Below are 24,314 nucleotides of genomic sequence, written 5' to 3' on the forward strand. Positions count from 1 at the left end.
ATGAATTTTACATTTCTTGAAAAAAAACCCTAATTAACAGAACAGCCTCCTGCCTTGACTGTCATTTTCCATCCTGTTGAAGATAGTATGACCTTCCTTACACCATCCTCTTAACCAGCCTTGAACTTCCTGGTATTAGCCACCTCTCAGTCACCACCACCTTCTTCACCACCCAGTCAGCTCTGCATTACCCTCCCTCCACCTCCCTATTCACCTGCCCACTGCAAACCTCGACTCCGCCACCAGCCGCCATCCTTTCCTCAACCAGTCACCTCTAACCAACCCCACACCACCACCACCACCACCATCTTAGGCCTTATTTTCCAAAATTCTGGCACCAAACTCTTTCCCAAACAATCACTGTCACGTTGCGCTCCCCTGTCCACCTTTTTCCATTCCCACATTAGCTAATATATTGCTGCACCCCATCACTGCTATCCAACCCCACCACAGCCACTTCTAGCTCCCAGAGAGTGAGGACTGCAGATGCTGGAGATTCTGCATCGAAAAGTGTGGCACGGGGAAAGCATAGCACATCAGGCACCATCCGAGGAGGAGGAGAGTCGATGTTTCAGGAATGCCTGATGAAGGGCTTAAGACCGAAAAGTTGATTTTCCTGCTCTTCAGATGCTGCCTGACTTGCTGTGCTTTTCCAGTGCCACACTTTTCAACACTTCTATCTCCCAGCCTAATTGATAGCAGTGGTCCAATCTCCCATTTGACTTTGTCAGCAAGGTATTGGTTAGTGTGTATGGTAATGAAGACAGGAGTGCGATATTGGGTGTTCCTTGAGCTTCTGGTACTGCGCTGGAAGCCTACATAGCCAGAAACAAAGAGGGTGCACCCACACCCCGGGCTGATATGTTAATGTTAGCGAGTATATCTCTGGGTGCCTCTGAGTGTTAGATTTGACATTTCTTCCTTGGGATTTTTAAACGTTTAGTGGATGACTGTGAAAATAACTGCTGTCCACATGAATTAAAGAGGATTAAATAAATCTTGGAGCTCAAATGGCGCTGTTAATTTTCATGGTATTTTCAACAATAATTTGAAGATTGCAAACTGCAGTTGGAACATATTTAAAACAGTGTATAACCCTTTTACAATGGACACACATATGAAAGAAACACATCTACTTCATTCTTTATAATGACTTGCTGGGCATGTATTTTATGAGGCAAGTAATGTGCTATCGTCATCTCCCAGGCATCCACAAAAGCCACGTTGATGCCCTCAAACATCTTTCTCATCACTAAGTCAAGTTGATAGGAATACCAGTCACTGCTGTGGAGGCTGATCTCCTGTGAAATGGCCTGGACATTGGCAGTCTTTATTACAACCAGTGTATCTGGGCTCCTTTCCAGCAATCGTAGAATTGACCTGCGGATATTCTGGAGCCTGCGGATGTATGGTTCAACTGGGAAAGTGTTGAAATGACACCAAATGGTGAAGGCTATAACAGTGTTCTTTCCACCTTTAATATCATCCAGTTTATTTGCGATGAATGGCAGGTCCTGACTCAAAGTAGGGGAGATTCGGATTGGTATGCCATGGGAATAATATTCCATACCAATTTTGTTTACTTTCTCCTCAGCAAATTGAGAGTTGATAAGCGTATTATTAGCAGCTCTCAAAGTTCTAAGACCTAAGACAGAAGATTACCATAAATCATTACTACTTAACGGAATTAGGTAAGGAAAAGAGTGCAATATTGTATAAGTTAGAAACTGTAGGACAAGGAAAACAAAACAGCATCTCTATTACAGAAACGAATGTGAACAAGTGTCAGAGATTGCAATAGCATTGAGAATAATGCAGAAGTTAGAAGCTTTAAAGTCAAAAGAATAAGCGGTCACATTAGAGAAACATAGCAAGAGAAATAATGCAAGCGCACGATTTAATTGCAGAGATGGGTCAAATAGATGACAGGATTGAGCATCGTGTAGAAAACAATTTCCAAGATCCAGGATTGCTTCAAACGTAAATATTAAATCACGAGCTGAACAACAAATAAACTATTCTATTCAACACAGCCTATATTTTATTATGCTACAAATATAAACAAGTGACAGATATGTTTGAATAAGCTCTATAAGATTTTGGCAATTATTTTAATCTGAGAGCAAATAAAATGTTTAGAAGATCAACATATAATAGAAGAATTGTAAGTAGCGGAATTGTTATGGTGCAGAATGAGTCAAAAAGTGTGGTGGTGGAAAAGCATAGCTGGTCAGGCTGTATCCGAGGAGTAAGAGAGCTGATAAGATTAACTACAGTGTGGAAACAGGCCCTTCAGCCCAACAAGCTCACACCGATCCTCTGAAGAGTAACCCACCCAGACCCATTTCCCTCTGACTAATGTTCCTAATAGTAGGAGCAATTTAGCATGACCAATTCACCTAACCTGCACATCATTGGACTGTGGGAGGAAACCGGAGCACACCCACGCAGACACAGGGAGAATGTGCAAACTCCACACAGACAGTGGCCCAAGGCTGGAATCGAACCTGGGACGTTAGTGTTGTGAGGCAGCAGTGCTAACCACTGAGCCACCGTGCCACCCTTGATGTCTTGAGCATAAGCTTTTCATCAGGAATGTTGTGGTGGGGAGCCTAAGGGAGCTGACAGATAAATGGGAGGGGGCTGGGGGGAAAGTATCTAGGAATGCAATAGTGGAGGGTGAAGGTGGTAAATCGGAGTGGAGGGTGGAGTGGATAGATTGGAAGGAAGACGGACAGGTAGGACAGTTCAAGAGGGCAGTGCCAAGTTGGAGGATTGGATCCGGGGTAAGGTAGGGGGAGGTGAGATGAGGAAACTGGTGAAATCAACATTAATCCAATGTGGTTGGAGGGTCCCAAAGTGGAAGATGAAGCACTCTTCCTTCAGGAGTCGGGAGGCTAGGATTTGGTGGTGAAGGAGTTGCATGCCCTTGGAGAAGTGGGAGAGGGAGTTAAAATGATTGGCCACAGAGTGGTGGGGTTGTTTTGTCCGAGGGTCCTGGAGATTTTCTCTGAAATGTTCTGCAAGTTGGCCGCAAGTTGGTGTGATAAGATGACAGGACATCTTATGGATGTGTATGCAAAGCATGATTCAGCTGGCAACAGACTGCTGATTGGTTTGTGCAGATGTGACAAGTTGTGGATGCTTCAAGTCATCAGTTTGATGACAGCTCTCTGATTGGTTCCCAAGAAAATGCTTAGGAATTTAGAAGATTATTGCTGGCCTGCTGGAAAATCAAGTTTTGGATCTCTATCTCTCTGCTGTAAAGGTCTGAACAAAGCCAGTTATATTTTTCCATCCAGTTGCTGTAAGCTGTTGCCATTAATTGGGAACTACGAGACTTTGCATTTAGTGTACCAATCACCCTGTGCCTTCTTTGAAGAAGTAAAACAAATTGGAGAATAACAATTGGAGAACAGAAGATAATGGAAGACAAAAGGAACAAACTCACCAAACCCTGAGGACTAGTCCTATTGAACTGTGTTTACCCATTTTGTTCCCTCCACCTATCACACAAATGTTTTCTTTTTTGTTTAATGGCGTCTGGCAATATGTGTTTATAGTGATTTAAAAGGGGATTAGAGGTTTAATTGTACAAAATTAGGTGGTTGTTTTTGACTGGTGCAAACATAATAGGCCAATTTACATCATTTCTGTGCTGTCAACCTCTATAATTCTATGACTATGCTGTATCCTAGACCAGTCCCCAAATCTGAGGACACATACAATGCTACTCATGATCCAATTTGAATCTGAATAAACTCCAAAGTCGCATCTTCTTTGGACTGTAGTAAATCCCAGAAGGACTCATCAACATTTCAATTCCAATAATATTTCTTTCTCTTGTGAATTCAGATTTCGAAGCTCATTTTTTCATTAACCTGTAGAGATTGTTCATAAAATTGTCCACAATTCCCCTGGATGCTCAGCTACTGTTTCAGAAAATAGCTCCAGAATGAGACATTTCTGTTATGCTGGACAATTTGAAAGGTTATGACTATTTCCCCTGATAGTAGAAGGTGAAAAAGAGATTAGTTTGAAATTTTTGGGATTATAAGGGGCTAGATAGAATAGAATTAGAGAAACTGTTCCCATTACTAGAAGGGTTGATAATCAAAGTGTACAGTTTTAAAATGTTTTGCAAAGGTTTTGAATGCACTTAGGATGATTCTTAAGCTCCAGTACTTCCAGGTCACCATCAATATGAATGAATTATCTGTCTGATGGAATCAGTTTAACAGAAAAGCATAGCTAGGTTCCTCGACTTAGAAGTAGCACTGTTTAGAACAAATAAGAACAAATAATTTCTAATCACAACTAAACAACTGTGAACTTCCAACACATTTTCTTGACAGGTCTTACTCTTTCCCTAATTATCCATTCTTCCTTCATGTTCCCATAAAATAACAGGATTTTCCTTCATTTTACCTGCCATTGTCCTTTTAGGTCTCATTTACTTTCCTAATTTCTTATTTAAGCTTTCTTGCAATTTAGGGATTCTGCTGTTTTGAGACCTTAATATTCACCATAAGCTTCCTTATTCACCTTTCTGCATCTACTCTGTCAAGTTCTCCAAGAATCTTGTATACTTTAATAAGTTGACCTCTTATTCTTCTATATTCCAGGCACAGACTTTTCAACTTCTCCACATACAGCAGTCTCTCCATACTTGTTTCAGCCTATAAACCTTCCCTCCAATGCCAATATATCTTACCTTTAGATAAGGGATCCCAAACTATTCACAGAATTTCGACTGAGGTCTGAGTAGTGCTTTGTAAAATTTCAGCAAAATCTCCCATTTTTCTACTCTATTCCTTTTGAAATAAAGTCTAAACTTTCATTTACATTCCCTGTTACCTGCTTAACTTGGATGCTAGCTTTTTATACTTCATAGGTAAGGGCTCCAAAATGCTTCTGGTCTGTAGCTTTCTTCAGTCTTTCTCCATTTAAATAATATTCTACTCCTCTATTCTTCCTGCAATAGTGCATAACCTCACACTTTCCCACATTATATTCTACTTGTCAAGGTTTTGCTCACTCATTTAAACTGTCGATATCCCCTTCAGACTTTGTGTGCCATCCTCACCATTTGTCTACAGCCTACTCTTTGTGTCAGCTGAAAACATGGCTATAGTACATTCAATTCCAGCATCAAGGTCATTAATATATATCCTAAATAATTGTGGTCCAACACTGATCCACGTGACACTCCACTAATTACAGATTGCTATCCTGAAAGTGTCCCCCTTATCCTAACTCCCTATCTTCTGTTAGCCATCCAGTCCCCTGTCCATGTCAATATACTACCTCAAACCCCATAGGCTTTTATGCTGTTAGATCACATGATGTGTGGTATCTTATCAACTGCCTTCTGAAAATCCAAATATATTTCATCTATCACTTTTCCTCTATCCATTCCGTTTGTAACTTCCTCAAAGAATGCTAATAAGTTTCTCAGATATGATTTCCCTTTCATGAAGCCATGTCAATGTATGTGTTTTTAAATGCTCTGCTATTAAATCCTTTTCAAAAGACTCAAATATACTCCAATAACTTACATTCAGCTAACTAGCCTGAAGTTACCTGATTTTTGGCTCTTTCCTTCTTTTAAATATAGGAGGAGCTCTCCTGTTCCACACAGCTCCATTTTCATGCAAGTTCTATCAGTTCTTGTTTGCCAGCTGCTTCAGTCTCAGTATTGCAGCCCTGGGAAACCTAGCCACTGTTGTTGAATTCAGGTGGCTTAAAAGAAATGAATGTGGAATCTCTTTTGAATTTTGAAATTACTGTTTCACTTCTGCAGAGTGAGCTAATGAGATAGGTTATTCCACCCCCATGGTTAAATTGCAAATGGTAGGTTGTGAATAACTTTCATATGTCTAACAATTTGGCACTCTGGATTAGTGGTGCTGGAAGAGCACAGCAGTTCAGGCAGCATCCAAAGAGCAGCGAAATCTACGTTTTGGGCAAAAGCCCTTCATCAGGAACAAAGGCAGTGAGCCTGAAGCGTGGAGAGATAAGCTAGAGGAGGGTGAGGGTGGGGAGAAAGTAGCATAGAGTACAATGGGTGAGTGGGGGAGGGGATAAAGGTGATAGGTCAGGGAGGAGACGGTGGAGTGGATAGGTGGAAAAGGAGATAGGCAGGTAGGACAAGTCCGGACAAGTCATGGGGACAGTGTTGAGCTGGAAGTTTGGAACTAGGGTGAGGTGGGGGAAGGGGAAATGAGGAAACTTTTGAAGTCCACATTGATGCCCTGGGGTTGAAGTGTTCCGAGGCGGAAGATGAGGTGTTCTTCCTCCAGGCGTCTGGTGGTGAGGGAGCGGCGGTGAAACAGGCCCAGGACCTCCATGTCCTCGGCAGAGTGGGAGGGGGAGTTGAAATGTTGGGCCACAGGGCCCCAATGTGAGACTGGGCGCCTCCTAACAGAACACTTTAGGGAACATCTCTGGGACACCCGCACCAATCAACCATACCGCCCCGTGGCACTGTCTGCCCATCTTTAACAAGGTAATTCTAGTCTGGTGGCCAGGTAAACTTCCAAATTACCTCACTTACATGTTTACTTTGCCAGAAGAACTTTTTGCGATGAAGGTTATGTTATCAAGAAAACTGACATTTTCAGCAAGGAAAAAAAAGCCTCAAAAGACACCACATTCTTTTCCTGTTTAAACCCGAGCAATGAGTAAGATCAGTGGCTTTAAATAGCTTTCACTTTTTAAGGTTTTTTAAGATGCCTAACCTTCCATCAGTAGACGATAAGACAAATGAAGAGATGCTTGAAATTGCAACAACAAAATTAACTCAAAATCACAAGATCCAGACAGTAACATGTCAGTACTTTGGTCCTTTGAATAGAGCTAGAAATCTACAGAGTTTTCTGTTGATGGGCAAAGTGAAAGGCAGCTGGAAGAAGGATTGACCTTGATGTACTTGTTGGCAAATATCACAGAATGCTTGCAAACAAATTAAAGGAGATGTGACAGATTGGACAAGGCAGACACAAGCATATTCTTATAGTAGATCTTCTGGTAGGGGTAGCTGCAAGATTTATACATTAACCTAGAACTGATTGTTTTGCTTTATGAGCGTAAGTATTCCAAATGTGTAAACCAGGCAGTAGTTAGTAACAGCAAAGCCAGGATGTTACTTATTGTACAGTGGCTACAGGTATGCCATGAAAGAAATAGCTGAGTAAATTAATTAACCGTGCACTAGTTCATGGAATTACATCTAAGAACTGATTCTAATCTGATGAATAAATAGTAATTAAGGACGATTATGGCACAAATTAGGAGTAAAATTAGGGCGCACGGTATTGGGGGCAAAGTACTAGATTGGATAGAGAATTGGTTGGCTAATAGGAAACAAAGGGTAGTGATTAACGGCTCCATTTCGGAATGGCAGGCAGTGACCAGTGGGGTACCGCAGGGATCTGTGCTGGGACCGCAGCTTTTTACAATATATGTAAATGATATAGAAGATGGTATCAGCAATAACATTAGCAAATTTGCTGATGATACAAAGCTGGGTGGTAGGGTGAAATGTGATGAGGATGTTAGGAGATTACAGGGTGACCTGGACAAGTTGGGTGAGTGGGCAGATGCATGGCAGATGCAGTTTAATGTGGATAAATGTATGGTTATCCACTTTGGTGGCAAGAACAGGAAGGCAGATTACTACCTCAATGGTATCAAATTAGGTAAAGGGGCTGTTCAGAGAGATCTGGGTGTTCTTGTCCACCAGTCAATGAAGGCAAGCATGCAGGTACAGCAGGTCGTGAAGAAGGCTAATAGTATGCTGGCCTTCATAACAAGAGGGATTGAGTATAGAAGCAAAGAGGTGCTTCTGCAGCTGTACAGGGCCCTGGTGAGACCACACCTGGAGTACTGTGTACAGTTCTGGACTCCAAATTTGAGGAAAGACATTCTGGCTATTGAGGGAGTGCAGCGTAGGTTCACGAGGTCAATTCCTGGAATGGCAGGAAAGACTGAAGCGACTGGGCTTGTATACCCTTGAGTTTAGAAGACTGAGAGGGGATCTGATTGAAACGTATAGGATTATGAAAGGATTGGACACTCTGGCAGGAGGAAACATATTTCCGCTGATGGGGGAGTGCCGAACCAGAGGACACAACTTAAAAATACGGGGTAGACCATTTAGGACAGAGATGAGGAGAAACTACTTCACCCAGAGAGTGGTGGCTGTGTGGAATGCTCTGCCCCAGAGGGCAGTGGAGGCCCAGTCTCTGGATTCATTTAAGAAAGAATTGGATAGAGCTCTTAAAGATAGTGGAGTCAAGGGTTATGGAGATAAGGCTGGAACAGGATACTGATTGGGAATGATCAGCCATGATCATATTGAATGGCGGTGCAGGCTCGAAGGGCTGAATGGCCTACTCCTGCATCTATTGTCTATTGTCTATTGTCTATAACACTGAAACCAGATGGCTGATTCTAACCTGGTACAAATCGTGTCAAATAATCAAACCACTGGCGTATTGTGGAATCTCCAAAAATATGAACAGTTTTCCCACGAAGACAGTTTGTGACACTGGCAGGAGAATTGAAGCTCCGAACATTACAGCTTGTTGATGTCCATTTGTCTTGAAAATAAAATCCAGATGGTGAAAGCAAAGGCTTGCCAGGCACACATTCTCCAAGGCTTACACCTGAAAATAAAGTTCATGGAGACTTGAAAGGATTTCAGTCACACATTTTCTGATGCTGTTTATCATTACAATATGTCCTCAAAGCATTTTCACATTGAATAGTCATTGTTTACTTGGCAATGAAAAATCAAATTGTACTTTTTATTGATTGCATGAGAAGTGTACAGTCAACAACTATGTTCCTGTGAGAAAAGTCCTATCATGGTCTTAAGTTGCAACAGTATGGAGGAGGCAGTCTTCAGTCTTTGTAGGAGCACATTACTGCAGATGCTAGAATATATACTGAAAACAAACAAAATGCTGGAAATCACAGTGAGTCAGGCTGCTTCTGTGGAGAGAGAATGAGCTAATGTTTAGAGTCTAGATGACTCTTCACCTGCTCTTCTTATGCTGAATCACAGGTAAGGAATATTCGAACAGAAGGACGTAAATAATAACGTTTTAATCAGAAAGGGAATCAAGGTTCATAGGGAAAAAGCTGGAAGATGGAGTTGAATATTATCAGATCAGCCATTGAATGGTGGAGCAGACTTGATGGGCTTAATGGCTTACATCTTATGTTCTTATAGTAAAGGATGAAATGAAACACAGTATAGGACATTCCCCAACATGGCATGTGGCATGGAGGTCAAATAATTAGGTAAGTTAGAGCTGTTGAGATATCTGGTCCCTTTCAACTACCAAAGCAATTAACCTTGGCGCCTGATGTTCCATGGATGACATTCCTAATCAATTAAGGTCCATAAGTAAACAATTAATGGCGTTTAAAGACCTCAACCGGCCATCTCAGCTGACACCCCAGATGTGAGAATAGTGGCCGCTTTCCTGACAGGGAAACCTGGGTGGTGTGCTTGGTGGTGTGCTGGGTGTGCAGGAGGAGATGCAGGGACTCGATTTGCCCCAATATGGAAGCAATTGGGCATCTGGATCGGAGCTGGGAGTGCCTGCTGAGAGCATCAACTGCCCTGGCTTGGAAACCTGCTGACTCAGAGTCACAGAATTAGACAGCACAGAGGCAGACCTTTCGGTCCAACTAGTCCATGCTGACTATGTTCCCAAGCTAAACTAGTCCCACCTACCTGCGCTTGGCTCATATCCCTCCAAATCTTTCCTATTCACGTACATATTCAAATGTCTTTTAAACATTGTAACTATAACACCATCCACCACCATTTCTGGCAGTTCATTTCACACACGAAACACTTAGTAAAAAGTTGCCCCTCATGTCCTTTCTAAGTCTTTTTCCTCTCACCTTAAAAACATGCCCACTAATTTTGAATTCCCCCACCTTAGCAAGATGTCCCTTGTTGTTCACTGTATCGATGCCCCTTATGATTTTATAACCGCCTACACTCCAGTGTAGAAATCCCCAGCCTTTCCAGTCCTTTTCTAATATCTCAAATATTCCATTCCCAGCAACATCCTGGTAAATAATTTCTGAATCCTCTCTAGTTTATATCTTTCCTAAAGGAGGGTGACCAGAACTGCACACAGAAAAGATCTCATCAACATCCTGTACAAACTCAACATGGCATCCCAACTCCTACACTCAAAGATCTGAGCAATGAAGGCAAGCATGCTAAAAACCTTCTTAACTACCTTGTCTACCTGTGACACAAATTTCAAAGAATTATGTGTGCGAACCCCTAAGTCTCCCTGAATGACACACTATCCATGGCCGTACCATTAATTTTATTAGTCCTATCTTTGTTTGTATTAACAAAATGCAATACCTCACCTTTATCCAAACTAAACTCCTCCACCCATGGACTTAATTGATCAAGATCTTTTTGTAATCTCAGATAAGCTTCTTCACCGTCCACCATACCACCAATTTTGGTGTCTTTCATAAAGTTACTAACCGTGCCACTTATATGCTCATCCCAATCATTTAACTAAATGACAAATTAAAGTGGACCCAGTAACAATCTCTGTGGAACACTGCAGATCATAGACCTCCAGTCAGAAAAACAACCCTCCACCACCATTCTCTGTCTCCTACCATTTAGCCAGTTTTGTATCCAAATGGCAAGCTCACCCTGAAACCTATGTGATCTCATTTTACTAATTAGTATACGACGTGGAATCTTGTCAAAGTCTTTAGTAAAGTCCAAATAAACAATATCTATCAATGTAATCTCAATCTTTTTGGTTACTTCGTTAAAAATACCAATCAAGTTTGTGGTACACTATTTTTCTCACACAAAGCCATTCTGACTATTCCTAATCAATCCTTGTATCTCCAAATACATGTTAATTCTATTTTTCATAATCACCCTTAACAATATACCCACCACCAGTGTCAGACTCAGTGGTCTATAGTTTTCAGGCTTCATACAGCTTTTCTTAAAAATGGCACAATGTTAGCCACCCTCTACTCCCCCAGCACCTAACTAGATGACACAAATATTTCTTCTAGGAGCCTGTAACTTCCCCCCTAGCACCTACAATATCCTGGAATATGCTTTATCAGGTCCTGGAGATATATCCACCTTTATGTTTACTAAAACGTCCAGCACTTCCTCTCTGTAATGTGTACTGTTTTCAAAATGTTGGTATTTATTTCCCTGAGTTTTCTAGCCTCCATCTCTTTTTCAACTGTAAAAGCCGTCGAGTCTCATCGCTCCCCTTGACCCCCACCCACCTTGTGTTATGCTGAGAAATCCCACCCTCCCTGGCTGCATAGCTTGGACATCTAGTGATGATCTCCATGTCCCAGTGGCTACCAGCCTCTGATTGGTCCACAGCTTCTGAGGGTGAGATATCAACATAGAGATATCTGATAGGCAAAGAGGTTTGCCTGTCAGCCTTGAGTAGCTGACTGGAACTTTATCCAGTGAGCTTTCATGTTGGTGGGGGAAAGGGATTACATTGCTCAAAGACAACCACCACTGCATCTAATGCAGAGAGCACTGAATAATAGCAAGCCTCCCAAGAACAAGAACAAGGACAAGAACAAGAAAGGATCACATCCCTCCCCACTTTAAAAGTCTTATTCCCAATAATAAGCAAAGTCTGTCTTGGCATCAGAAACTAATCATTCAGCCTCTCAAGCCTGTTCGGACATTCAGTTGGGTTATTGATGATTTGACAATCAAATTTATTTTGTCACCTTTCTACCATATTCCTGAAAACCGTAACAAACAAAACTTGATCAAGCTCACTCTTTATGGAGATAGAGTTCTAAATTTTACATTATTGTTTGAGTGAAAATACTTCGTGATTTCACCCTTAAAAGGTTAGCATTAATTTTAAGGTCTCGCCCTGGATTCTGCCACCGGAAGAAATCGTTTATTTGCAAATTTGCCACTGGATCCTTTCATTCACCTCTGGTCCTCTCTTTTGAACCTGGAAAATGAACAACTCACACATTACTATGGACTTGAATTAAATAGATCACGGCTTATGACAGAAATCTGGAAAAAACGGTGGTGATAAATTTCAGCTGATTTGGCTGATTGAGAGATTTAAAACTGCACTCACCAACTTATAGCTGGTTTTAATAGAGGTAGAGAGGTAGGTTGTGTGAATATTGCGATTGTAGAGTTGTACTTGTGTTGAGCATTGTAATTAGGCTGTGTCTAAGGTGTAACCTGAACTCTAGCTTTAACACTGGCTGGCTTCCCTGACCTCGTTCAGGCGATTGTCAGAAGGAATCATTACAATTTTTTCCAGCACTACCTGTCAGCCAGCAGGTGCAGAGGTGTATCCTCCATGTTTACCAAAAGACCTGTTAATCCATCAGCATTCAGATTAACCTGTCTGACCTCACTTTGTCATCTCAATTCCTCTCAGGATAGCCATTTCCTCCCTAGATCCTTCAACTCCACTCGTGATCCGATATTTGCTTTCTACATTTTCCTCCCTCCATAAGGACATGATAACAAACAAAATAGGACTAGCAGTAGGCAATTCAATCCTTCAAGTCTCTTCCACCATTTTAAAGGATCATGACTGATCATCCAATCAGAATCCTGTTCCTACTTTCACCCCATACTCTATGATCCCTTTAGTGCTAAGAACTATATTCATCTCCTTCTTGAGAACATTCAATGTTTTGGCATCAATCACTTTCCCAGGTGGAGAATTCCATAGGCTCACCACTCTGTGTGAAGAAATGTCTCATCACATCATGTTCTGAATGAACCCCCCCCCCCCCAACCCTATGATCACTGACCCTTTGCCATCTTGTCTTGTCCGCATATCCAACAATTCATGTGATTGACTCCCTTCCTAAAAGATTACTCCTTTCTGTCCATTAAACACTTCCCCCCACCTACACCCTGGAAATCACACTCCCTCCTCTACACTCCCTTGCTGTGCTGTGCCTGTCCGACATTTTGGATTCTAAAAATATTTGTGTTTCCATTTAACAGGACTTTAATGACCAAGGAAAAATCTGAGCTGCCAGGGCAAATACGCCACTGAAGCAAATTGCAGGCAGGGAGGCTAAAGACATGCAGCAGGTACATGGAGAAGCCATGACCTCATGTGGCTGGAAGAGGAAGCAGTGGGAGGGATGGTGGAAATTTGATGATGGAGGCAGCTAATGGAAGAAATAAGGCAACTACTGAAGGATGAGATTACTGTCAATTAAAGCTTGAAATGGGCTTCGGATATCCCATGGTGAAGTTGGATCTGAGACCGTACAACAGGCTGACGATTGAACTGTAGGGTCTGCAAGTGCCCAGGTGCAAGCTTCGTGTTACTCAAAATAATTATGTTCTCACATAACTTCAGAATATTTCAGCTAAGTACTAGAATCATGAAGGATTTCAAGGCATTTGGGAGGATTGGTGCAAGGATAGAAAGGGAAAGTGAGGCCTGCAGATGCTGGAGATCAGAGCTGAAAATGTGTTGCTGGAAAAGCGCAGCAGGTCAGGCAGCATCCAAGGAGCAGGAGAATCGACATTTTGGGCATGAGCCCCGCTCATGCCCAAAACGTCGATTCTCCTGCTCCTTGGATGCTGCCTGACCTGCTGCGCTTTTCCAGCAACACATTTTCAGCAAGGATAGAGAGGCAGGGTAATCAAGGGTTGTTCTGTTTACAGTAGATAAAATGCAGAGGATATCTGAAAAAAATATATTCAAAATCATGAAAGATTTTGATCGTGTAAATTGAAGAAATTGCCAGGGGATTGTAACTAGGGAACATTGATTTAAGAGAATTAGTAAAACAAATTGTAAAGAAATTATTTTTGTTCTTGTGCAGCGAGTTGTAAAATTGTGATTTAGAACACATTCCTTTAAAGCAAAGTGGAAACAAATCTAGTAGTAATATTTAGAAGAAAATTAGAGAAAGGTTTACAGGAATAATGGAAATGTAGGAAAAAACAGGTCTGTAATGTGAAGAATTGTTAGCAAGCGGAATAACACCTCTGCTTCTGAATAAGTTCAGTGCCTTCAGACCCTATACTCTGTTCTCCATTCTGATTTGTCTTTTATTCTTTAACAGCTTGGGTTAAATTCTCTCACCAGCTGAGTTTATGACAAATGCCTCGCTTTATGGCCCTCATGGCCTAATGGTTAAGACACTGACCACTGAAGCCAGGCTTAGTGGGTTCAAATCCTGTATGAAGTGAACTGAGCTTCATGGGTAGCATGATGACTCAATGGTTAGCACTGCTGTCTCACAGCATCAGGGACCTGGGTTTGATTCTACCCTCAGGAGACTGTGTGTGGAGTCTGCATATTTACCCTGTGTCTGTGTGGGTCCAAAGATGTGCAGGTTAGGTGGATTGGCCATTCTAAATTGCCCATGATGTGCAGGTAAGGTGGATTAGCCATGGGAAGTGCAGGGTTACAGGGATGGGTGGGATACCCTTCGGTGGGTTGGTGGGCTGAATGGTCTGCTTTCACAATGTAAGGATTCTATGATTTTAGGTCATTAGCATCCGAAAAAACAGTCAGCAGTTATTTAGGGTTTAGAGACCATCTGTATAGTTTAAGATAGTCACACAAGTATAATTTATAAGGAAAGTCCTGGGTTAGGAGCAGTAGTTTATAGACAGGTAAGCTCTGAAGATAGTACGGCCATGGAATTAGAGGACTTGCCACCTGCAAGAAACTGAACTGCATTCTATTTTTGCAGTAATGTTTAACATATAGTTTATTTAATACCAATATTGCACGTAACCATTGTGATGTAAAATGTATAAATATGCTGTTTTGAGCTGTAAATGGCAGAGTGTCTTGAAGCTTGACTCTGAGCTCTCTCCCACATTGCATTGGTACAAGCTTGAATAAAGAAGCCTGTAACCACCTCCTGATTGTAGGCTCTTTATGAAATCACATGGGTAGAAAATCCTCCAACAGATAATCTGAAAATTATTCTGACTGAAAAGATTAGGGCCAATCAAGGATAGTAGTGGGAAGTTGTGTGCGGAATCAGAAGGGATATGCAAAGTGCTAAATGAATATTTTTCATCAGTATTCACACTGGAAAAAGAAAATGTTGTGAAGGAGAATACTGCAATACAGGCTACTAGTCCAGATGGGATTGAGGTTCACAAGGATGAGGTGTTAGCAATTCTTAAAAGTGTGAAAATAGATAAGTCCCCTGGGTCAGATGGAATTTATCCTAGGATTCTTTGGGAAGCCAGGGAGGAGTTTATTGACCATGTAAAATAAATGGGACAAAAACTCTTGAGAGAGGGTAGAGAGTTTTGATTCATTTACGATACACACTTAAAGAACATAGAACATAGAACATTACAGCACAGTACAGGCAACTTTTAGAGATCTATGTACATGAACACCAAGATCTCTCTGCTCATTTACACTACCAAGAATCTTACCATTAGCCCAGTACTCTTTATTCCTGTTATTCCTTCCAAAGTGAATCACCTCACACGTTTCCACATTAAACTCTTATTTACCACCTCTCAGCCCAGCTCTGAAGCTTAGCTATGTCCCTCTGTGACCTTTGATCTTTGCCTTTGATCTTTATGTCATCATTGTCTACAGGAATAGTGTTGGATGACAGTTCAAGAAGGGGAGTAGAGACACCACTGGTAATTATAGACCAGTGAGCCTTACTTCAGTTGTGAGTAAATTGTTAGAAACGGTTATCAGAGACAGGATTTATAATCATCTCAATAGAAATAATTTGATCAGGGATAGTCAACACTATTTTATGAAGGGTAGGCTGTGCCTCACAAACCTTTCTGAGTTCTTTGAGAAGGTGACCAAACAGGTGGATGAGGGTAAAGTGGTTGATGTGGTGTATATGGATTTCAATAAGTTCCCCACAGTAGGCTATTGCACAAAATATGGAGGCATAGGATTGAGGGTGATTTAATGGTTTGGATAAGAGATTGGCCAGCTGAAAGAAGACAGAGGGTGGTGGTTGATGGGAAATATTAATCTTGGAGTTCAGTTACTGATGGTGTACAGCAAGGATCTGTTTTGGGGCTACTGCTGTTTGTCATTTTTATAAATGAGCTGGATGAGAGCATAGAAGATGGGTTAGTGAATTTGCAGATAACACTAAGGTCGATAGAGTTGTGAATAGTGCCGAAGGATGTTATTGGTCACAGAGGGACATAGCTAAGCTTCAGAGCTGGGCTGAGAGGTGGTAAATAAGAGTTTAATGTGGAAACGTGTGAGGTGATTCACTTTGGAAGGAATAACAGGAATAAAGAGTACTGGGCTAATGGTAAGATTCTTGGTAGTGTAGATGAGCAGAGAGATCTTGATGTTCATGTACATAGATCCCTAAAAGTTGCCTGTACTGTGCTGTAATGTTCTCTGTTCTATGTTCTTTAAGTGTGTATTGCAAATGAATCAAAACTCTCTACCCTCTCTCAAGAGTTTTTGTCCCATTTATTTTAAATGGTCAATAATTCAGTTAAAATATAAGTAAATAATGTTATTTAATAAATTAGGCATTCATACATATCACATTCCTCTTGTAATTGCTGGGCTAATGTGCATAGTGGATAACTCAAAGACCAGTTTTGAAACTTGCCGATCCAATGATCATTGAAAAACTGCAACTGTTGGAATGCTTTCCTTCTCAATCAATTTGATCAGCTGTTCGGCTGTGTTTTGATAGTAAAATCTGTCCTAAGAATGACGTACAATACCTCAGCAAGTTCTAATCGAGAAAAAAAATTCAAAATAAAGTTTTTTTTTAAACAGAAGTATGAAACCATGTGTTTAAATGGTTAAAATGCCCAAAACAGCTCAAGTCTCAAGATTTATGTAACTAATTCATGGTTTTTACAAAAAATAAATTGTAACAAGGTCAGTATTAGACACATGGATTTAAACTTTAAAAATACATTTTTGTGGAATCTATCTTAATTGTTTTATGGAGTCATAGAGATGTACAGCATGGAAACAGATCCTTTGGTCCAACTAGTCCATGCCGACCAGGTATCCCAATCCAATCTAGTCCCACCTGCCAGCACCTGGCCCATATCCCTCCAAACCTTTCCTTTTCATATACCTATCCAAATGCCTTTTAAATGTTGCAATTGTACCAGCCTCCACCACTTCCTCTGGCAGCTCATTCCATACACGTACCTCCTTCTGCGTGAAAAAGTTGCCCCTAAGATCTCTTTTATATCTTCCCCTTTGACTCTAAGCCTATGCCCTCTAGTTCTGGGCTCCTCCACCCCAGGGAAAAGACTTTGTCCATTTACTCTATCCAAGGCCCTCATAATGTTGTAAACCTCTATAAGGTCACCCCTCAGCCTCCGACACTCCAGGGAAAACAGCCCCAGCCTGTTCAGCCTCTCCCTATAACTCAAATCCTTCATCCCTGGCAACATCCTTGTAAATCTTTTCTGAACCTTTTCATGTTTCACAATATCTTTCCAATAGGAAGGAGACCAGAATCGCATGCAATATTCCAACAGTGGTCTAACCAATATCCTGTACAGTTGCAACATGACCTCCCAACTCCTGTACTCAATACTCTGACCAATAAAGGAAAGCATACCAAATGCTTTCTTCACTATCCTATCTACCTGTGTCTCCACTTTCAAGGAGCTATCAACATGCACTCCAAGGTCTCTTTGTTCAGCAACACTCCCTAGGACCTTACCATTAAGTGTATAAGTCCTGCTAAGATTTGCTTTCCCAAAGTGCAGCACCTCACATTTATCTGAATTAAACTCCATCTGCCACTTCTCAACCCATTGGCCCATCTGATCCGGATCTTGTTGTAACCTGAGGTAACATTCTTCGCTGTCCACTACTCCTCCAATTTTGGTGTCATCTGCAAACTTACTAACTGTGCCTCTTATGCTCGCATCCAAATCATTTATATAAATGACGAAAAGTAGAGGACCCAGCACCGATCCTTGTGGCACTTCACTGGTCACAGGCCTCCAGTCTGAAAAACAACCCTCCACCACCACCCTCTGTATTCTACCTTTGAGCCAGTTCTGTATCCAAATGGTTAGTTCTCCCTGAATTCCATGATATCTAATCTTGCTAACCAGTCTCCCATGGGGAACTTAGTCAAATTGAAGTCCATACAGTTCACATCTACCGCTCTGCCCTCATCAATCCTCTTTGTTACTTCTTCAAAAACTCATTCAAGTTTGTGAGACATGATTTCCCATGCACAAAGCCATGTTGACTATCCCTAATGAGTCCTTGCCTTTCCAAATACATGTATATCCTGTTCCTCAGGATTCCTTCCAACAAATTGCCCACCGCTGACATCAGACTCACTGGTCTATAGTTCCCTGGCTTGTCCTTACCACCTTTCTTAAACAGTGGCACCATGTTAGCCTACCTCCAATCTTCTGGCACCTCATCTGTGACTATCGATGATACAAATATCTCAGCAAGAGGCCCAGTAATCACTTCTCTGGCTTCCCAAAGAGTTCTAGGGTACACCTGATCAGGTCCTGGGGATTTATCCTCTTTTATGCGTCTCAAGATATCCAACATTTCCTCCTCCGTAATATGGACATTTAAATTAAACATGGTACTCAAATTCTTAATTAACTGAGTAAATGAATATGTAGACACATTAAATTGTATTTTATTAGTATACTTAAGTGCCAGCTACACCCATTACATAATTCATTCAAATAGAAAACCTTTAGTTTGGAATTCGTGGCAATAATTTATACTTACTTACCTGGTGTAGGTGAAGGACGTACAATGACATAACTTCGACCTTTGGGCAGTATGGGCTTTTTGATGTTTACCTTACTGAAAATATAATACATTGGTTACATGTTAAGCCAGTGCATCATTCAACTATTAATAAGTAGAGTTTGAAATGTGCAAAGCTTAAAATTATATACAGGAGTGAATTTTCACAGTGGTTCTCATTGTCAAATAGGACAAAAGAGTTGAGGAAATAGCACAGAAATGCATCCACTGCATTTTATTCAGACATTTCTCCAGCCTTTCCACCACCACTCCAATGGATAAGCAGGAGGCCCATTACAAAAATTCAAATCGACTTACTGAAGGTGTAAAAAGAATCTCTCTCTCAATTTAAAGCAGAAATTATGATTCTAGTGCACTTTTGAAATGTGTGCGGGTAGATTTTTAAGTTTTGACCAGAGTTTTAAGTTAACCCACAAAGTTATAGAAGTTATGTGATGCTTATTTTCATTGCAGTTAATTAGATGTAAAATTGGAAGACTTCATAATGATCTGGTCATTCATCTCATGCAGCATTTTAAAACCAATTGGTAGATGAACAATGCAAAATAGCTGCATAAGTTTACCCAGTGAGTCGCTGAGTCACAGAAACCAGAAACATCAATGAAATAACTGCACAGAGGCCAATATCCCTTCACCAAATCACCTTTTATATACATGTACACAATACAAAGACTCTGGCTAAATCAGAGCCAGTACCTAGAGTGAAGAGAATCCCTGGGACTCCTGTTTATATCTGTCATCCAGAATTCCCTGACTGGCCCAGGTTAACAGCCCCAATCAGGGATCTCATACTCAACAAGGTCTATCTGGCCAACCTCGTGTCAATCATAACAATCAAGTCTGGTGTTATATCCATACTGAGTTCGCTGAAGCCAGTGAACCCTGCTAGCAGTTTACCAATTTAGGATATTGAGGGAAGTGCAAATCAGCCTCAGCTATACTGTTCCAGAAGCCAATAGGTTGTGTTTAAGTACCATTATATCTGAAGGATCATATCGTTAAGTTGGACAAAATATATGCATATATGAGAGAGACCAGTGCCTATAGAATTGTAATTAGGGAAATATGTTCTGGGATGATTTTTTTACTAGAGTGCAGAGGGTCTGTGAGGAAGGATAGACAGTTGATAAGACAAAGTTGCAGTCAGTGTGATGGGTTCAAGTCATAGAGTCATTGAGTCATAGAGATGTACAGCATGGAAACAGACCCTTCAGTCCAACCTGTCCATGCCGACCAGATATCCCAACCCAATCTAGTCCCACCTGCCAGCACTGGGCCAATATCCCTCGAAACCCTTCTTATTCATATGCCCATCCAAATGCCTCTTAAATGTTGCAATTGTACCAGCCTCCACCACTTCCTCTGGCAGCTCATTCCATACAAGTACCACCCTGTGTGAAAACGTTGCCCCTTAGGTCCCCTCTCACCCTAAACCTATGCCCTCTAGTTCTGGACTCCCTGACCCCAGGAAAAAGATTTTGCCTATTTACCCTGTGTCTGTTTTAGCACAAGAAGTGTCAGGAATAAGGGTGAGCATGGATCAGTACTTGGAGCTATGATATTGTGACCATTACAGAGATTTGGACATCACAGGGATGGGAATGGTTGATGGATGTTCTAGAGTTTAGATATTTCAAAAGGAATAGGGAGGGAGGTATAAGAAGTGGGGTAGTGGCATTGCTAATCAGGCCTAGTATCACAGCTGCAGAAAGAGAAATTGTCGAGGAGGGTTTGTCTACAGAGTCAGTATGGGTGGAAGTCAGAAACAGGAAAGGGGCAATCACTTTTTTCGGGGTTTTCTGTAGATGCCTAATAGCAATAGAGACACGGAGGAACAGATTGAGAGGCAGATTTTGGAAAGTAAATTGACATGGGTGACTTCAACTTCACCAATATTGATTGGAACCTCCTTAGTGCAAATGGTTTGGATGGAGCAGATTTTGTCAGGTGTATCTGGGAAGGATTCCTGACTCAATATGTAGATAGACCGACTAGAGGGGAGGACATATTGGACTTGGTACTTGACAATAAACCAGGTCAGGTGTCAGATCACTTGGTGGGAGAGTATTTCAGTGATAGTGATCATAACTCCCTGGCCTTTGCTACAGTCATGGAGAGAGATAGGAGCAGACAGCATGAGGAAGTATGTAATTGGGGAAGGGGGAATTACAATGCTATTATGCAGGAATAGTGAAGCATAAAATGGAAACAAATGCTCTCAAGGAAATGCATGACAGAAATGTGGAAGTTGTTCAGGGAGCACTTGCTGCGAGTGCTGGATAGACTTGTCCCACTGAGGCAAGGAAGGGATAATAGGATGAAGGAACCTTGGATATCAAGTGATGTGGAACATCTAGACAAGAGGAAGGAGGAAGCTTACTTAAGGTTGAGGAAACAAGGATCAGATAGGGCTCCATAGGGATAAACAGTTGACAGGAAGGAACTGAAGAATGGACTTAGGAGAGCTAGATGGGGGCATGAAAAATCTTTAGTGGGCAGGATTATGGAAAACTGTAAGGTGTTCTACACTTATGTGAGGAACAAGAGGATGGCCAGAGTGAGGGTAGGGCTAATCAGTGATCTTAGAGGGAGCTTATGTCTGGAGCCAGAGGAGGTCCTTATGAATATTTTGCTTCAGTATTCACTCCTGAAAGGGACATTGTTGTTTGTCAGAACAGTGTGAAACATGCTGACATATTTGAATAGGTTGATGTTAAGAATGAGGATATACTGGAAATTTTGAAAAACATGAAGATTGATAAGTCCTCTGGGCCAGATGGGATATTACTACAGGAAGAAAGGGAAGACTTTGGCAATGATCTTTGTGTCCTTACTATCCACTGGAGTGTTACCATATGATTGGAGGGTGGCAAATGTTATTCCCTTGTTCAAGAAAGGGAATAGGAATAACCCTGGATATTACAGACCAGTCAGTCTTATGTCGATGGTGGGCAAATTATTGGAAAGGATTCTGGGAAACAGGATTTATGATTATTTGGAGAAGCATAGCTTGTTTAGAGAAAGTCAACTTGGGTTTGTGAGGTGGTAGATCATGCCTCATAAGCCTTATTGAATTCTTTCAGGATGTGACAAAACAATTGATGAAGGTAGAGCAGTGGATGCTGTGTATGTGGACTTTAGTAAGGCGTTTGATAGATTCTCCATAGTAGGATGGTTCAGAAAGTAAAGACGTATGGGATACAGGGAAATTTGGCTGTCTGGATATAGAATTGGCTGGCCCATAGAGTACAGAGTGTGGTAGTAGATGGAAAGTATTTAGCCCGGAGCTCAGTGACCAGTGGTGTTTTGCAGGAACCTGTGCTGGGATGTCTGCTATTTGTGATTTTTATAAATGACTTGGATGAGGAAATGAGAGGGTGGGTTAATAAGTTTTCTGATGACATGAAGAATGGTGGTTAGTGTAGAATGCTGTTGTAGGTTGCAACGCGACATTGACAGGATGTAGAACTGGGCTGAGAAGTGGCAGCTGGAATTCAACCTGGAAAATTGTGAAGTGATTAGTTTTGGAAGGTCGAATTTAAATAGATTAGAGGGTTAAAGGCAGGATTCTTGGTAGTGTGGAGGAACAGAGGAATCTTGGGGTCCACGTCCATAGATCCCTCAATGTTATCATCCAAGTTGATAGAAGGTGTATGCTGTGTTGGCTTTCATTAGCTGGGGGATTGAGTTTAAGAGCTGTGAGGTTATGCTGCAGCTCTATAAAGCTCTGGTTAGACCACAGTTGGAATATTGTGTTCAGTTCTGCTCTCATTATAGGAAGGGTGTGAAAGTTTTCAAGAGGGTGCAGAAGAGATTCACCAGGATGCTGCTCGGAATGGAGTGCATGTCTTATGAAGAAAAGTTGAGGGAGCTAGGGCTTTTCTCATTGGAGTGAAGAAGATGAGAGGTCACTTGATAGATGTGTACAAGATGTTGAGAGACATAGGTGGAGTGAATAGCTAGAGACTTTTTCCCAGGGCGGAAATGGCTATCATGAGGGGGTGTAATTTTAAGGTGATTGGAGGAAGGTTTAGGAGAGAGGTCCGAGGTATGTCCTTTACACAGAGAGTGGTGGGTGCGTGGAATGCACTGCCAGCAGTGGTAGTAGAGTCAGATACATTAGAGACATTGAAGTGACTTTTGGATAGACACATGGAAGATAGTAAAATGTAGGGTATGTAGGTTAATTTGATCTTAGAGTAGGATAAAAGGTCAGCACAACATCAAGGGCTGAAGGGCCTGTACTGTTCTATGTTCTATGTAAAACACTTTTTGAATAGCGTCAAATGGTTCAATAATCTCCAGTGCATGTCATTACAAGATTTTTTTTATTTGTGGGACGTAGGTGTTGCTGACTTGGACAGCATTTATTGTCCATCGTAAGTCGCCTTTGACAAGCTGGTGGTGAGTCACAGTCCATGTGCTGTAGGTAGACCCACAATGCTATTAGGGAGGGAATTCTGGGAGTTTGACCTAATGACACTAAGTGACCAGCGATATAGTTCTAAGCCAGGATCATGAATGGTTTGGTGGGGAACGTGCTGGTGATGATGCTGCATTGTCCTGGATGGTGTCACTTTTCTTGATTGTAGACTGGAGATGCATTCATCCAGGTAAGTGGGGAGTATTCTATCACACTCCTGGCTTATGCCTTCCTGATGGTAGAGAGGCTTTGTGGCGTCAGAAAATGAGTTACTCACTTCATTATTCTTTGCATCTGACTATCTCTTGTAGACATTATATTTATTAGATTAGTCCAGTTGGGTTTCTGGTTAATTGTAATACTCAGGATATTGATAGTGGAGGATTCAATGATGATAACACCATTGAACGAGAGGTGCAAGTGATTAGATTATCTGTTATTGGAGATGGTCATTGCTGGCATTTGTGTGGCACAGTGGCTCAAGTGGTTCGCACTGCTGCCTCACAGCGCCAGGAACCCGGGTTTAATTCCAGTGTCGGGTGACTGTCTGTGTGGAGTTTGCACATTCTCCCTATGTTTGCGTGGGTTTCCTCCAGGTGCTCCAGTGCATTAGTCAGGGGTAAATTGTGGGAATGGGTCTGGGTGGGTTACTCTTTGGAGGGTCAGTGTGGACTACTTGGGCTGAAGGGCCTGTTTCCACTGTAGAGAATTTAATCTAATCTAATCTCCCCATGCCTACATTGATTTCCTCCACGTTCTTCAGTTTCCTGACACCATCCAAAGATGTGCAGGTTAGGTGAATTGGCCATGCTAAATTGCCCATAGTGTTCACGGACGTATAGGTTAGGTGCATTAGTCAGAGCAAAACATATGGCAACAGGGTAGTGGAATGGGTCTGGGTGGGTTACGCTTCAGAGTATTGGTGTGGACTGTTTCCACACTCTAGGGATTCTATGATTTTCAGTCCCAGATTGCATACTTTCCAGGTCTTGTTACATTTGAACATTGACTGCTTCAGTGTCTGAGGAGTCATGAATGGTACTGAACATTGTGCAATCATTAGTGAACATCCTCACTTCTGA

General features: G+C 41.6%; 1 protein-coding gene across 1 annotated transcript in view; it reads right to left on the reverse strand.

Moving 5' to 3' along the window:
- Positions 1-1,100: 1,100 nt before the first annotated feature.
- Positions 1,101-24,314, reverse strand: part of LOC140485916 (NXPE family member 3-like) — a 39,094-nt gene continuing 15,880 nt past the window's right edge. Inside the window, exons 2-4 of the mRNA XM_072584363.1 lie at positions 18,772-18,845; positions 8,460-8,669; positions 1,101-1,645 (exon numbers count right to left, since the gene is read on the reverse strand). Coding sequence (XP_072440464.1) covers positions 1,101-1,645; positions 8,460-8,669; positions 18,772-18,845 — 829 coding nt within the window. The remainder of the gene's footprint in view (positions 1,646-8,459; positions 8,670-18,771; positions 18,846-24,314) is intronic.

The sequence above is a fragment of the Chiloscyllium punctatum genome, chromosome 15, assembly GCF_047496795.1.
Source record: "Chiloscyllium punctatum isolate Juve2018m chromosome 15, sChiPun1.3, whole genome shotgun sequence".
Classification (NCBI taxonomy): Eukaryota; Metazoa; Chordata; class Chondrichthyes; order Orectolobiformes; family Hemiscylliidae; genus Chiloscyllium; species Chiloscyllium punctatum.